This window comes from Oncorhynchus masou, chromosome 18, assembly GCF_036934945.1.
Source record: "Oncorhynchus masou masou isolate Uvic2021 chromosome 18, UVic_Omas_1.1, whole genome shotgun sequence".
Classification (NCBI taxonomy): Eukaryota; Metazoa; Chordata; class Actinopteri; order Salmoniformes; family Salmonidae; genus Oncorhynchus; species Oncorhynchus masou.
Window position 1 is genome coordinate 37,212,530 of NC_088229.1, and position 15,044 is coordinate 37,227,573.

Genomic DNA, 15,044 nt, shown 5'->3' on the forward strand with positions numbered 1-15,044 from the left:
TGAGAAACATTGCCAAGGTGTGTCCGTCTCTCTCTCAGGCTGATACAGAGAGACTCATCCATGCTTTTATTACAAGCAGGCTTGACAACTTTAATTTTATGCTCTCCTGTCTGGTCTACCCAAAAAAGCTATTGGTCAAGTGCAACACATACAGAATGCTGCAGCACGGGTACTGACCAAGACCAGACGGAGAACACACAATACACCTGTTTTAAGCTCTATGCGTGAGAGTTATAGAATTAATTTGTTTATTAAATATAGGTTTTTAAATCAATCCATGATTGTGCACCCCAATACATGTCAGACATGATTTTAAGTTATGTACCCAGTAGGTCCCTCAGGTCCTCTGGCACTGGCCTTTTAACTGTCCCAAAGCCTAGGACCAAGAGGCATGGAGAGACAGCCTTTAGTTACTATGGCCCCAGCCTCTGGAATAGCCTGCCAGAGAATCTGCGAGGGCCAAAACTGTGGGCATATTTAAAAGAGATCTTAAAACACATCTTTTTAACTTTGCTTTTCCTTAGGGTGCTTTTTAGTTGTTCAGTTTGTGTCATTTAGTTTTTTGTGTTATGTTTATAGTGTAGTAAATATTTCAGCTTATATTTTCATCGTTTTTGTTTTTTCCTGTAAAGCACATTGTATTTATCATTTATTTGTTTTTTTTCCTGTAAAGCACATTGCGTCACATTCCATTTATTAAATGTGCTAAATAAAGCTTGATTTGATGGTCAGTGACTTCTGACAGGATTTCTTTGGGTGGATTTTGGTGAAACAAAAGATGATTATATACTTCGTCTCCCAAATGCTCCCAAACAGCAATTAAAGCTCAAATCACCTTGGGGGAATTCACATAGAACGCTATAGAATTTCCACTTCTTATCCAAGAGACTCATTTCTCTCTTTGCCATATGCGTAGAGAGGGATTCGGGAAAGTGTTGTTGATGCTCATCTATGATTAATGGGATGTGGGATATAGTCGAGGAGGACTGCAGTGTTTTAACATATTTGGACAGTTAACTGACTTTGCGATAGGCAAGCCAGAGCATGTCCACAGGGATGACAGTATGGCAATTATCACTCGTTCCCCACAAGCTTGTCTGGACCTGCACATATGGTCCACTGGACTGACTGTATAGAGTTCCGTCTGTCTTCTTCCTCTTCACTCGTCCATCTCCTAGCATGCACATCCTCCTCTCCCTCTTAATCCCCCTCAACCTCTTCTTCCTCCAATACACTTCTCCATATCCTAGACCAATTTTAGCACCGCTTTCTCTTCTCTGCTTTTCTCATTCCATCCTCTCTTGCACTTTTCATCTTCCTCTCTCACTCAACACCTTTAACTAATTCCTCCATCCACTGACCCATTCACCGATCCATCCATCCATCCATCCATCCATCCATCTGCCCATCCATCCCAGCATTGGGCTTGCTCGTGACTCGGCTTTTCTTGTCTGTGGAACGCCCTTGTCTGTGGAACGCGCTCTCCAGTCGATGTGATATGGGAGTTCCGTACCTTTCAATAAAACAATGATGAATAAGTAGAATAAGTGAAGGGAGATGTGTCAGTGGACAAGTCCAGACGCCTCGCTCTCTCAGCTGCGTTCAGAGAGTGAGAGTGATTTATTGCTCTGCCATGCTCTGAGCTGTGACTGAACCTATCTGCCCAGCACATGTAACTCATATGATGCTTATTGATTCATATGGGCTTCATTTTGTATTCAGTGTGGTTCCAATGACTCAGTATTGTACATAACCTTGGTGCTGGTGGCAACAACCGGGCTGTGGGTTTGATTCCTGCACGGACCACAAGCATTAGCTAGAGTAGAACGTATCGATTTGTGTGGGTCGAACCGGAACTTGAGACATCCATGCACAGTATATTTGCATGTACCATGCACATCAATTGGAAATGTGTGGTAACATTTGAAGTACAGTACACTTATCTCAGGCTAAGTGTCACTAATCATCAATATCTGTTAGAATCAGATTTGGGAGTGCTGGTTAGCAAGGGTCGTTTTGCGGGTTCAGAGAACAGTAACCTTTCGACTGCATCCGAGGGATCTGTTAATGCTACTCAGCTCAATCACTGGGGGAAAAAATCCCTGAATCTGTGAAAACGTCTTCGTGGTTTTGCAGCTTCAAATTATTTATTCAAAGTATGGCTGATCTGTCTGAACTTGCAGGCTAAGGATGGGAAGAGGTGATTTTGTGCCCAAATATTTTGCTTCCGCTTTACGCATACGTCTCAAGTCTATGCTATGGCCGGGGGCGGGCGAGGAGAAGGGATTGGAGTGAGGTGGGTTGAGTGGTGCAAGGTTGCAGGAGGCTTAGTAACGGTATCTCAATATGGAATTCAGAGATTTGTCCTTCTCTGCCCCACCCCCAAAGCTGTCTGTTGGATTCGCCATGGGGGATTTTTGACATTGAACAGCACAGAACAAAAGATGATAGTCTACAAAGATGACGTATTTCCCCCACAGTTTATGATGATGGTGTGAAATTAAAATTGAAAAAGTCCACTACTTTCAATCATTTTCACCATGGCCTAAGAAAGGAACAAAATGATAAGTGATTAATTCCACTGACTGGAGTATGAACAGCATGTTAATGCTATTGTAGCATCTATGACTAAAGCGTATGTCTCTCGGCACTGAAAACAGTACATGTTTATTTCTACACCAGGGCTTTTGGGGAAAATGTTAAATCTGCATTTAGAGTCATTGTAGCAAATCCACAAAAACGGTCTTTCCTGGAAGGTTTGATATCCTCAGGTGGATTTGGGGGTTTTCTTGATAGTGTTGGGGCATGTTGAAGCTTGTCCGCTAAGAAACGCCCCTCATTCTCATAAGTTTGGATGTATTTGAACCTCCTTTTTAGTAGGATGACTGCCAGCATCGGTAATGGCAGACGTGCCTGTCAAAGAGTACAAAGGGCTCTTTTCACTTGCACTTATGTACTTCAGTTAGATATCCAAACATTTGCACTGAAGAACTGTTTCAAGTCCTGCTGAATGGAGACTAGCAGTATACATCACTGCCTGGCTATGATGGCATCTTAGCTGAGTATCTCCAATGTAGTTGGTGCTTTCCTCAGTAGACTTGCTTCAATTGAGCAAGCTTGTGATATTGAATATCCGTTTGGAGTTTGAATAGGGCTACAGTTATGATTTGATTGTATTATGTTTGCAGTCCCTACTGAACTCATACTAACTCTGCCATTTAACTTTTTCACACACACGGCTTTTTGAACCGACATGCTTCCCTCCAGGAATTATTACTCACTTTGCTACAACACCTGCAAGTCCAGCCTGGTAGATGGTAATCATATTCCTTCCAGCAACCGAATAGTCCTTTTATTTATGACATGATGGAGCCAATTTTACGGCCTTCAAAAAGCCTTAATGTATTTTGCATCATATTTCAAATCACTCAATTTGTTCTAGACCAACTAACCTGACATGATAACCGTGTTCATAACCTTCCATCTCATACCCTAGTAATACCATCACTCAGCACTTTGGTTTGAGAGAGTACATTTTTTTAGACATCACATCTCATCACCAATAAATACACTTAACAAGAATAGAAATGCAACAATTTCAACGATTTTACTGAGTTATTGTCACTGAGGATTTGTAGAGGTCTTGATTATGGACCAGGTTGCAGCTGGTGGGGATCTGCTCTGACTCCAGCACACCTGTCTCCGCCCACACAATCACAGAGAGAGAGAGCGCACTGGGGGAGTGGTGGCAGCTTAAGGAGGAGCACTAGAGGGCGTGGCAGAAGCAGATGTGACACATAAGGAAATCAGTCAACTGAAATAAATTCATTAGGCCCTAATCTATGGATTTCACATGACTCGTAATTCCGAGGTAGGGGTGTGGATCAGAAAACCAGTCAGTATCTGGTGTGACCACCATTTTCCTTATGCCGCATGACATATCTCCTTCGCATAGAGTTGATCAGGCTGTTGATTGTGGACTGTGGAATGTGGTCCCTCTCCTCTTCGATCGCTGTGTGAAGTTGCTGGTATTGGCAGGAACTGGAATACGCTGTCGTACACGTTGATCCAGAGCATCCCAAACATGCTCAATTGTTGATGTGTCTGGTTAGCATGCAGGACATGGAAGAACTGGTCCATTTCCAGCTTCCAGGAATTGTGTACAGATCCTTACAACATGGAGCAGTGCATTATCATGCTGAAACATGCTAAGACTTAAAGGCTCATTCCTGCTCATAAATTATAACTTTTTTAAAAAGCATTATACCTGAAGGATTTTAGTAAAGTGTTCCCAAAAAGTATTAACAAACAAAGTGGATGAGATTCTTGATTAGTAACAAAACAAATGACACCACAATGGTGACTAGTCAAAAATAACATCCCCCTTATGTTTTGCCCCTCCTCAGTACTCCCCACTGCTAAAGAAGCTCTACTGTCAGATCGCCAAGACCTGTCCAATCCAGATCAAGCTGTCCTCGGCCCCGCCCCACGCCAGTGTCATCCGTGCCATGCCTGTCTACAAGAAAGCGGAGCATGTCACCGAGGTAGTCAAACGCTGCCCCAACCACGAGCTGGGACGGGACTTCAATGACAGTAAGCAACCACGCCACCTTGATAGGCATATCAGTTCGTGTCATCGACCCGTATCCCACAACAGATTTGACTCACAACAGTGCTAGTATGATGTGGTTGTTGGACTACCTTAAATACACTTATGGTATACCGCCCTCATAAATGTGTCTGCTATATGACATAAATATACAACAATTCTACTGAAATGGCATTTCAATAGGACCTGTGGTCCAAAGAGACTGCTTCAGTGTAGTTTTGGTTTAGTATAAAAATGTAAGAAAGTTTAAATGGATGGAGAGATTGATTGCTCCCCCCCTCCATCCCCCAGGCCAAGCGGCCCCAGCCAGCCACCTGATCAGGGTGGAGGGAAACAACCTGTCCCAGTATGTGGACGACCCCGTCACATGCAGGCAGAGTGTCATGTTGCCCTACGAGAACCCACAGGTGAGTGGCTCCCCTCAGCTAGGAACGCCCACACTCACAATACGGTAGAATATTTGTAGGCCACCCTGGTGCTGGACTTTGGAGTGCCAGAGCCACTACTGAATTTTGTCCCAACCAGGCAACACAACGGATTCTACCAATCACCTCACCAACAGTGATTGGTTAAATTCATCACACCTGGTCTACCAGGTCTTAAAACACAAATGTTCCATTAAAAACATAATGTGTCTGTATAAACACTCCAGGGCCAAGTTTTCCTACCCCAGCAATAGAACATGGTGGTTGGTTAACATTTAAAATCACCTAGAATACAACAGTCTTTGTACTAATTAGTTATTTAGATGTAGTATACCTATTTACAACTTTATATTTTAGTTGCCCATGATTTTGATTGATATGTTCAAAATAGGTCCCATGCCTGACTTTGGCTTTGTAACATTATATGGCAACACTGCCATCTAGAGGTAATAAAATATACAGCTTATATTTTGTCTGTTAACATTCAGTCTGATGCATTAGGGCCTGTTTCGCACAAGCGAAGCCCTGGCCCGATAAAGGTTGTGTCTTTCAGTCTATTAACTTCGCTTTATTTTAAATGGGAATCTTCAGTGTGTCATCATGGGGGGTTATTATGTGGTGCTTTGGCTATCACTGTCTGATGATTGGCAAGCTGGCTAACAATTGACTGGCCAGTAAAGGTCTCTCTCTCTGATAGGTGGGGACAGAGTTCACCACCATCCTCTACAACTTCATGTGCAACAGCAGCTGTGTGGGAGGGATGAACAGGAGACCCATCCTCATCATCATCACCCTAGAGACACGCGAGTAAGTCCATGACATTGTGTGTGCTCTCTCATGCCTGTGTGCATGTGTGTCAACAATTCACAGCTGATTGAAGTGCCTTTTTGCACACCTGTCTCACAATAAACATGCTGTAAGCATTCATAGTCAATGGCTCCTGATGAGCTTATATAAATCCATAAAAATCAAGAATGTATTTCAAGTGCATGACTAAACACATGGCTCATATAAAAAGTGTAATAAAAAACATGAGCTGGTCGCACACCCGGAAAATATTATTTTATGTAGAGGTGCCGCCTAACGGCGAATAAACTATAAGCCATAAAAATAAAGAGTCGCACACGCTATATATAAAAACTCCCAGTAATTTATTGGGTCACCCTGAAGAAGGCACAGTGATGCCGAAACGTGGGTTATTTACCCAATAAATTACTGGGAGTTTATATATACAGTGTGTGACTCTATTTTTAAAGCACAAAATATTTTGATAACACTTTAATAAGGGCATACAATTATAATATATTATTTATTACCTGTTGTAAGCATATGAGGCCTTTCAACGCCTTGTAAATTAACGTATGATATATTATGCCTTTCTTTGTTGCAATTAGTGGTCAGGTGCTGGGACGAAGGTCGTTTGAAGGGCGGATATGCGCCTGTCCGGGGCGAGATCGCAAGGCAGATGAAGACCACTTCAGGGAGCAGCAGACCATGAGCGACAACATGTCCAAGAACGACAACAACGCCAACAAGCGCAGTAAGTCGCCCTTCTCGCTCTACACCATTACAAAATGTTTAGTCATTTTGCTTGGGGTGAGTCTGAAATGGCACATTATTCCCTATATCGTGTATCACTTTTGACCAGGGCCCACACATACATACAGTGACACAGATCACAATGCAAACATATACACCAGTGCAATAAAAACAATGCAATAGTTTGTGCATATTGATATTAGGAATGTCTTTGTAAAAATCCTATTGCTAATTTTCATGATATTAAATCATTGTTTGTACTCCAAACATTTAGCTTTCAAACAGACCCCTCCAAACATTCCTAGTCCAGGCATGAAGAGACGGCGGCATGGTGAAGAGGAGATTTACTATATGCCTGTAAGATATATAATTACTATTTATTTATAAACTGGGTGGTTCGAGCCCTGAATGCTGATTGGCTGACAGCAGTGGTATATCAGACCGTATACTGCTGTAATTACATTGGTAACAAGTTTATAATAGCAATAAGGCACCTCAGGGGTTTGTGGTATATGGCCAATATACCACGGCTAAGGGATGTATCCAGGCACTCCACGTTGCGTCGTGCTAAGAACAGACCTTAGCCGTGGTATATTGGCCATGTACCACACCCCCTCGATAGATATACATCTAATTACTATTTTCTACATCGTACAATAATAGTGAAGACATCAAAACTGTGAAATAACACATATGGAATCATGTAGTAACTAAAAGTGTTAAACAAATCCAAATATATTTTTTACTTAGATTCTTCAAAGTCGCTACCCTTTGCCTTGATGACAGCTTTGCACACTTGACATTCTCTCAACCAGCTTCACAAGGAATGCTATTCCAACAGTCTTGAAGGAGTTCCCACATATGCTGAGCACTTGTTGGCTGCTTTTCCTTCAATCTGCGGTCCAACTCATCCCAAACCACCTCAATTGGGTTGAGGTCGGGTGATTGTGGATGCCAGGTCATCTGATGCAGCACTCCATCACTCTCCTTCTTGGTCAAAAAGCCCTTACACAGCCTGGAGGAGTGTTGGGTCATTGTCCTGTTGAAAAACTAATGATAGTCCCACTAAGCGCAAACCAGATGGGATGGCGTATCGCTGCAGAATGCTGTGGTAGCCATGCTGGTTAAGTGTGCCTTGAGTTCTAAATAAATCAGACAGCCACCAGCAAAGCACCCCCACAACATCACAACTCCTCCTCCATGCTTCACGTTGGGAATCACACGTGTAGATCATCCGTTCACCTACTCTGCGTCTCACAAAGACACAGTGGTTGGTACCAAAAATCTCAAATTTGGACTACCGGTCTAATGTCTAATGTCCATTGCTCATGTTTCTTGGCCCAAGCAATTCTCTTCTTCTTATTGGTGACCTCTAGTTGTGGTTTCTTTGCAGCAATTCGACCATTACGTCCTGATTCACAGTCTCCTCTGAACAGTTGATGTTGAGATGTGTCTGTTACTTGAACTCTGAAGCATTTATTTGGGCTGCAATCCAAGGTGCAGTTAACTAATGAACTTGTCCTCTGCAGCAGTGGTAACTCTGGGTCTTCCATTCCTGTGGCGGTCCTCATGAGAGCCAGTTTCATCATAGCGCTGATAGTTTTTGTGACTGCACTTGAAGAAACTTTCAAAGTTCTTGAAATGTTCCGTATTGACTGACCTTCATGTCTGAAAGTAATGATGGACTGTTATTACCCCCCCCCCCCCCAACCTCGTACACATTAAGAAGGGAAGAAATTCCACAAATGAACTTTTAATAAGGCACACTTGTTAATTGGAATGCATTCCAGGTGACTACCTTATGAAGCTGGTTGAGAGAATGTCAAGAGTGTGCAAAGCTGGCATCAAGGCAACAGGTGGCTATTTGAAGAATCTCAAATATATGTTGATTTGTTTAACACTTTTTTGGATACTACATTATTCCATGTGTTATTTCATAGTTTTGATGTCTTCACTATTATTCTACAATGTAGAAAATAGTAAAAAATAAAGAAAAACCCTTGAATGAGTAGGTGTTCTAAAACTTTTGACCGGTAGTATGATATAACTATTATATATGATGTATGTATAACTAGTGAGACATATATATATATAATGTGTGTTCAGGTGCGCGGCAGAGAGAACTTTGACCTGCTGATGAAGATCAAGGACAGTCTAGAGCTGGTGGAGTTCGTACCACAGCAGCTGGTGGACTCCTACAGACAACAACAGCAACAGCTGCTTCAGAGACAGTAAGTCAGCCACACACCAGCTCAAATATGCATACATGCAAAATGCACAAACACACACACTCACGCACATACAAAACACACACACAAGAATACCCATGCACACAAACACATTCTCTCTCTCTCACATACACACACACACACACAGACAAGCACACAGACACAGGTGCACGCACATACACTTAAACCCAAATACACTTATTCCGTCCATGCATACACCTGTGTTGTCTAACACACATACAAATATTATACTCTTACACACTTCCGTCATCTCCCTCTCCTCCCCTCCAATTCCCAGGAGCCACGTAGCATCACCGTCCTCCTATGGATCTCCCCTGTCCAACATGAACAAGCTGCACGGGGGCCATGGGAGCCACCAGTCTCAGCAAAACCCCCTCCCCAACATGGGGCACGTGGGTGAGTGTTTGTCAGGGGAATTGGGGGGAATGTGTGTGTCGGGTGTGTGTGTGTGTGTATTAACACAGCTAATGGGTGCCATTAGATAGCGCAACAGTCAGGATGGTGGATCAGGTTATCTTATTTCCTTTCAGAATGTTATCTTGCGAGATCAGGATGGTGGAACGAGGCTAGTCATTAGAAGTTACTATGGCAAACCTCTGAAAAAAAACTCTGAATGACTTCATTCTGAGAGCATTGTCCTATTGATTGCTCCTATTGATTTGTTCCTGTCCCCTCTCCCACAGGTCCCAACATGCTCAACAGTCACCACATGCAGACCAACAGTGACATGAACGGGGGACATGGGGGCGGCCAGTCCATGTTGTCCACGTCGCACTGCACCCCTCCCCCTCCGTATAACCCTGACCCCAGCCTAGTCAGGTACCTCCCCCTCCAATGACACCGTCTTCCTATCCCACTGACACAAGCCAACAGTCAGAGCCATCTATGATAAAAAGATTATAGGGCCTTTTCAGTTTGAGATCTCTGCAGTCGCCATCTTGGCACCAAAAGTTCCTTATATTCTGGTAAGGATTGAAATGGGAATGGTGCTGTCATGACATGTTTGCCAACATGGAGGGTAGTTTCTCTCATCTTCCTTGGTTTCTCTGCCTATAATATGTCCCAGAGCAGCTTAGAATAATTTGGGTCATATTGTTTCTCTCACACAGAACACAGCCATTTTGTGTACCTACTTCAGCCATTTACATTGAACTGTATAAGATTGTAGCAAAATTAAAAGAAACTGGACAAAGATTCCACCAAGCTTTAATGAATCGTTATTCCATTACTTTGGTCTGATAGTAAGACGTTTCTGGGGTTTTGTTGCAATGTTAAGTGAATGCTCTGCTGGTCGGATTTGGAAGAATAGGTTGCTGTTTCACTTTCCTACGGTTTGGGGAGTTGTATTAGCAATACAGTATGTTTACCCATCCGAGAATTCCAAAATGTTTTTCAAATCTAAATGAACAACTTGTCCATCTTAGCATCTTACCATTATTTTCCCTCTAATCATATAAAAGAATACAAGGGAAATCGGTATTGGAACATTAGAAACATATTTTCCTAATCTATTAGTGCCGAGCATTGCATTCAAACTAAGACGTTGTTTTGTCATAATGTTAGGGCTTCCATTTTGCACCGTTTGTACCCAGACAAAAAGCAGCATTAGAATGAACATGGTTATTATCGTATACTGTTTTGTACATTTTGTTTTGTTTAAAGTGTTTGTAGACGAGAATTTTATATCCATGTATTTATAATAAAGGTTTTAATTCAACCAAATTGGCTTTTATGAATCTTTAATACAACTGCATGAATTTGATTTGACGGAAATTAATAACCATAGTCATTGAGAAATTGTTCCATTTGTAATTGATCGTAATATTCTTTGTTCCTTATTGGACATGAAACCATTTTAATTTTACGATAGGTACAGATGTAGGATCTTAATTTAAGCCAGTTTTGCTACAGCAGGAAAATAATCCTGCTGCAACCAAAAATGTGAATTATTATGTGGATTATAATTAATGGACATTTCTGTAGGGGTTGATATATTTTTCGGAAGGGAAAACCATGTCTGAACTTTCTAAATGGAAATTACTAACTAGCCTTTTTAAACCTCAAATACACTACACGTTAAAAATGTCCTGCATTGCAAGAAGGTTCTCCTGCAACAGGGTGATCAAATTAAGATCCTACATCTGTAGCAAATTTCTGGCATAGTTAACCGTTTAATAAAATTAGTTAACTCTGGTAGTGGATTTTAATCACATGAAGTAGACCGAAGTAGACATTGTCTCCCTACATAAATTTGGCTGCGGTGGAGTGGACACTAACTCTGGTCTTAAATCTAAGAGGTACTGCTTCTCTCTCCACACAGCTTTCTAACCAGTCTGGGCTGCCAGAACTGCATCGACTACTTCACATTGCAGGGCCTGCAGAGTCTCTACCAACTCCAGACTCTGTCCATGGAGGTAAAATACCCATTCACTCTCTCTGCAATTTACACAGTGTAAATCATTCCAGTCCTAGAAGGGGGGGTCAGGTTTGGTTGGATCACTGTGGCCTGAGGTCTATTAAGTATCTCTCACTTTCTTTTTCTTTCTACTATTCACTCTCCTTCCTTTCTCCCATTCTGTCAATCCTTTCCTTCACTCTCTGTCTCTCTCTCTAGGACCTGAGTGCTCTAAAGATCCCAGAGCAGTTCCGCCTGGCCATCTGGCGGGGCCTGCAGGACATGAAGCAGGGCGGTGGGGTGGGACCTCCTCCTTCCTCCCACCATCAAGACCACTATGGCCAGCAGCTCCTCCGCTCCAGCAGCAACATGGCAGCCGCCGCCATGGCCATCGTCCCCGGCGGCGAGCTGCAGCGCCAGCGTGTCATGGAGGCCGTACACTTCCGTGTGCGCCACACCATTACCATTCCATCCAACCGCCCGGGAGGTGGGCCGCAGGCAGTCGCTGCCGCCGCTGATGAGTGGGCCGACTTTGGCTTTGACATGCCTGACTGCAAAGTGTCACGCAGCAACAAGAACTCCATCAAGGAGGAGTTCATGGAAAGTGACGTCCACTGAGAGAAAGAGGGAGAGAGAGCGATACAGGGGGAAGGGGAGAGCGAGATGGAGAGAACGGGACTCTATGTTCACTGAGAGAGAGAGGGATAGAGAGGATGCGAGGAAGAGGAGGAGGGAGTGAGACGACTCTTCTGTTCTGATGTCCATCAGGGGCCTGGTTTAGTGTTGTTTGTTTTTTTTATATTGCTTTACAGATTGGTTGGCTTAGGACAACCAGTATCAGTACAGTCAGTACAGCTTACTAATAAGTCCGTTGACTTCGTCATAATTAAGTCAGTACATTTGAGCCTGAAACCGAAATGCTCACATGATGTCATCGTATGGCTAGATTCCATTGAACAAGCCATCACATACCTGTACTCAATTAGATAAATAAAATGTTCTTTTGGTGTAAATATGTACATGATGTTCTGTAAAATGTATTAGATTTGTGGTCAAATGAAAAAAGGTTAACATGTGTATTTAGATTCCTTAAGGTATAACTGTTCAGACAGATGTATAGAGTTTCCATTTAAATCGAAGTACATACAAGAGTGTATCAGCGTGGTCATGATCTTCGTACCGTGTTAATTCCCCATCACTCCTGTGCTAAAGCATCATAGTTCCAGAACAGAAGCACGCAGTTGTCTTACATTTCAACCCCAACCCCTTTGTTTAGTTAGGGGGTACATGTACTCCACCAGAGTCTTGTGTCTATAGTTAGCCGATGTATTGGAATGATTTTCTCCTGTGTCACGTTGGATAACTACCCTGGTTGTCGATACGATTGTATGGATTGACGAAGCCACCCTGTACAGTCAATTGGCCAGGCTAAATAGATGCAAGTGATGTCTCGGTTGCCTGAAACAAAGAGGGAAAGCTAACCATCAGTATTAGATAGAGCCATGCAGTTGTAGAAAAGTCACGCCCAGGTACTGTATCTAGTGGGCAATGCTACTGGCAGATAATCACAGATGACCCCCTTTTTTTGCCTAGCTCATAAGGTAGGCCTTTAAGTCAGATTGATTGAGTTCATTTGAGAATAATCAAGGCAGTGAGTGTATAAGGACAATCAGATAACTGACAATCAGCTTCCCAAATCGCAGACTGTGGCTTTAATCACTTTACAAAATGTGTATTAAAATGAAATGGGTTGTTTTTAAAGAATTCTTTATTAGTAGTAACACAATCCCAATGTGCTATAAAATCAATTAATTTATATGGAATTCCTGAACTTAGACCATGATTCCAACCCTGCTATACACCACCACATGAACAATTAATTCAGTTGATGTGTTTCACTATATTTCTTTTACAGCAATATCTTGTGTGGAATTGTATTTCGAACTGCAAAGCAAGTTATTTGTATTGTGTATATATCTCCCTTGAAGATACATAATCACAACATTTGATCTAGACAGTTTTTACATACTAAGCCATGCCACCACTGTATGTGTTCTTGAATTCTCCACTGCATGGAACTTGCTACGATATTGATTCAAACAGACATGTTTAGTAGTTCACACCACACTTAACCATGATGCACCTGTACTTGATGGGTTAGCGTAAAATAAGGTGGCACAAAAATGAGAATGACTCCAGTTTCAAAATGTTGTGTGGTGTCTTATTTTGACAATTTGACCGCAGCCACACCTCTCAAGTGCATAGTACATGGGCAAAAGTACTGTGATAATTTTGCTATAATAAAAAAAAGAGTTTGTGAATAATGCCATTTCCAATACTCTGTGCAAAAACAGTCATTGAGTCCACAGGAAGGGATGCATACCTTCCATTAACACCCAACAATTAAGCAGAATAAAGCACTTTACTGCTTTGAAAAAAATAGAGGATAGAAATCATTTCATGTTCAGTGTGTTTATAATCAGTATTAGGCCAACGTCATAACTTGTAAATGGTAGATTGTCACTTTGTTTTGATATTTCTGGAGAGGTACTGTCTCAAGTGTTTCTTTTTTTATAACAACGTGTAACAATGTACCAATATCGCTGTTTATATTGATTTCAATTTCTTATTTGAGGTTGTACGTGTACAGTGTTTTTTCTTGTAAATCATGAATATTAAAAAGTGTGCTTTACAGAAACGTATAGGTGTGGAGCAACTTTCTTTCCTAAATGTAGAAAAACATGGGTTTGCCTAATAAGGTCTATCTACATGTTGTTGGATTCTCAATTCTAAAGATCATTGGATATACAGTGCCTTCGGAATGTAGTCACACCCCTTGACTTTTTCCACATTTTGTTGTGTTACAGCCTGAATTTAAAATTGATTACATTGAAATGTGTCACTGTTCTAGACAAAATACCCCATAAGTTCAAAGTGGAATTCTGTTTATTGATTATTATTATTTTTTTTACAAATGAATAAAATGAAAAGCTAGTGTCTTGAGTCAATAAGTATTCAACCATTTGTTATAAATAAGTTCAGGAGTAAAAATGTGCTTAACAATTCACATAATAAGTTACATGGACTCACTGTGTGCAATAATAGTGTTTCAAATGAATGACTACCTCATCTCTGTACCCCACATCCAATTATCTGTAAGTTCCCTCAGTCGAGCAGGGAATTTCAAACACAGATTCAACCACAAAGACCAGGGAGGTTTTCCAATGCCTCGCAAAGAAGGGCTCCTATTGGTAGCAGACATTGAATATCCCTTTGTGCATGGTGAAGTTATTAATTACACTTTGGATCGCGTATCAATACACCCAGTCACTACAAAGATACAGGCATCCTTCCTAACGAGCATCCTCCATAACTCAGTTGCCCGGAGAGGAAGGAAACCGCTCAGGGATTTCACCATGAGGCCAATGGTGACCTTAAAACAGTTACAGAGTTGAATGGCTGTGATTGGAGGATGGATCAACAACATTGTAGTTACTCCACAAGACTAACCTAAATGACAGAGTGAAAATAAAGAAGCCTGTACACAATACAACATTTTTCAAATGTGCATCCTGTTTGCAATAAAAAGAAACGGAATAGAGCTAAGCATCTGAGAAAATCTTAGAGGGAAACCTGATTCAGTCGGCTTTCCAACAGACAATGTGAGCGTCGTCCGGGTTAGGGAGGGTTTAGCCGGTAGGGATATCCTTGTCTCATCGCACACTAGCAATTCCTGTGGCGGGCCGGGTGCAGTGCACGCTGATCAGGTCGCCAGGTGTACGGTGTTTCCTCCGACACATTGGTGCGGCTGGCTTCCGGGTTGGATG

The 15,044-nt window shown here is 42.0% G+C and overlaps 1 protein-coding gene across 2 annotated transcripts in view; it reads left to right on the top strand.

Moving 5' to 3' along the window:
• tp73 (tumor protein p73) overlaps positions 1-14,143 on the top strand; it is a 31,021-nt gene extending 16,878 nt beyond the window's left edge. Inside the window, exons 4-13 of one of the 2 annotated variants that reach the window (XM_064923166.1) lie at positions 4,407-4,593; positions 4,901-5,016; positions 5,732-5,841; positions 6,429-6,574; positions 6,848-6,930; positions 8,680-8,804; positions 9,100-9,218; positions 9,506-9,641; positions 11,143-11,236; positions 11,437-14,143. In XM_064923166.1, coding sequence (XP_064779238.1) covers positions 4,407-4,593; positions 4,901-5,016; positions 5,732-5,841; positions 6,429-6,574; positions 6,848-6,930; positions 8,680-8,804; positions 9,100-9,218; positions 9,506-9,641; positions 11,143-11,236; positions 11,437-11,835 — 1,515 coding nt within the window. In that variant the 3' untranslated portion in view covers positions 11,836-14,143. The remainder of the gene's footprint in view (positions 1-4,406; positions 4,594-4,900; positions 5,017-5,731; positions 5,842-6,428; positions 6,575-6,847; positions 6,931-8,679; positions 8,805-9,099; positions 9,219-9,505; positions 9,642-11,142; positions 11,237-11,436) is intronic. The other variant, XM_064923165.1, reaches the window with a different exon arrangement.
• Positions 14,144-15,044: the final 901 nt, after the last annotated feature.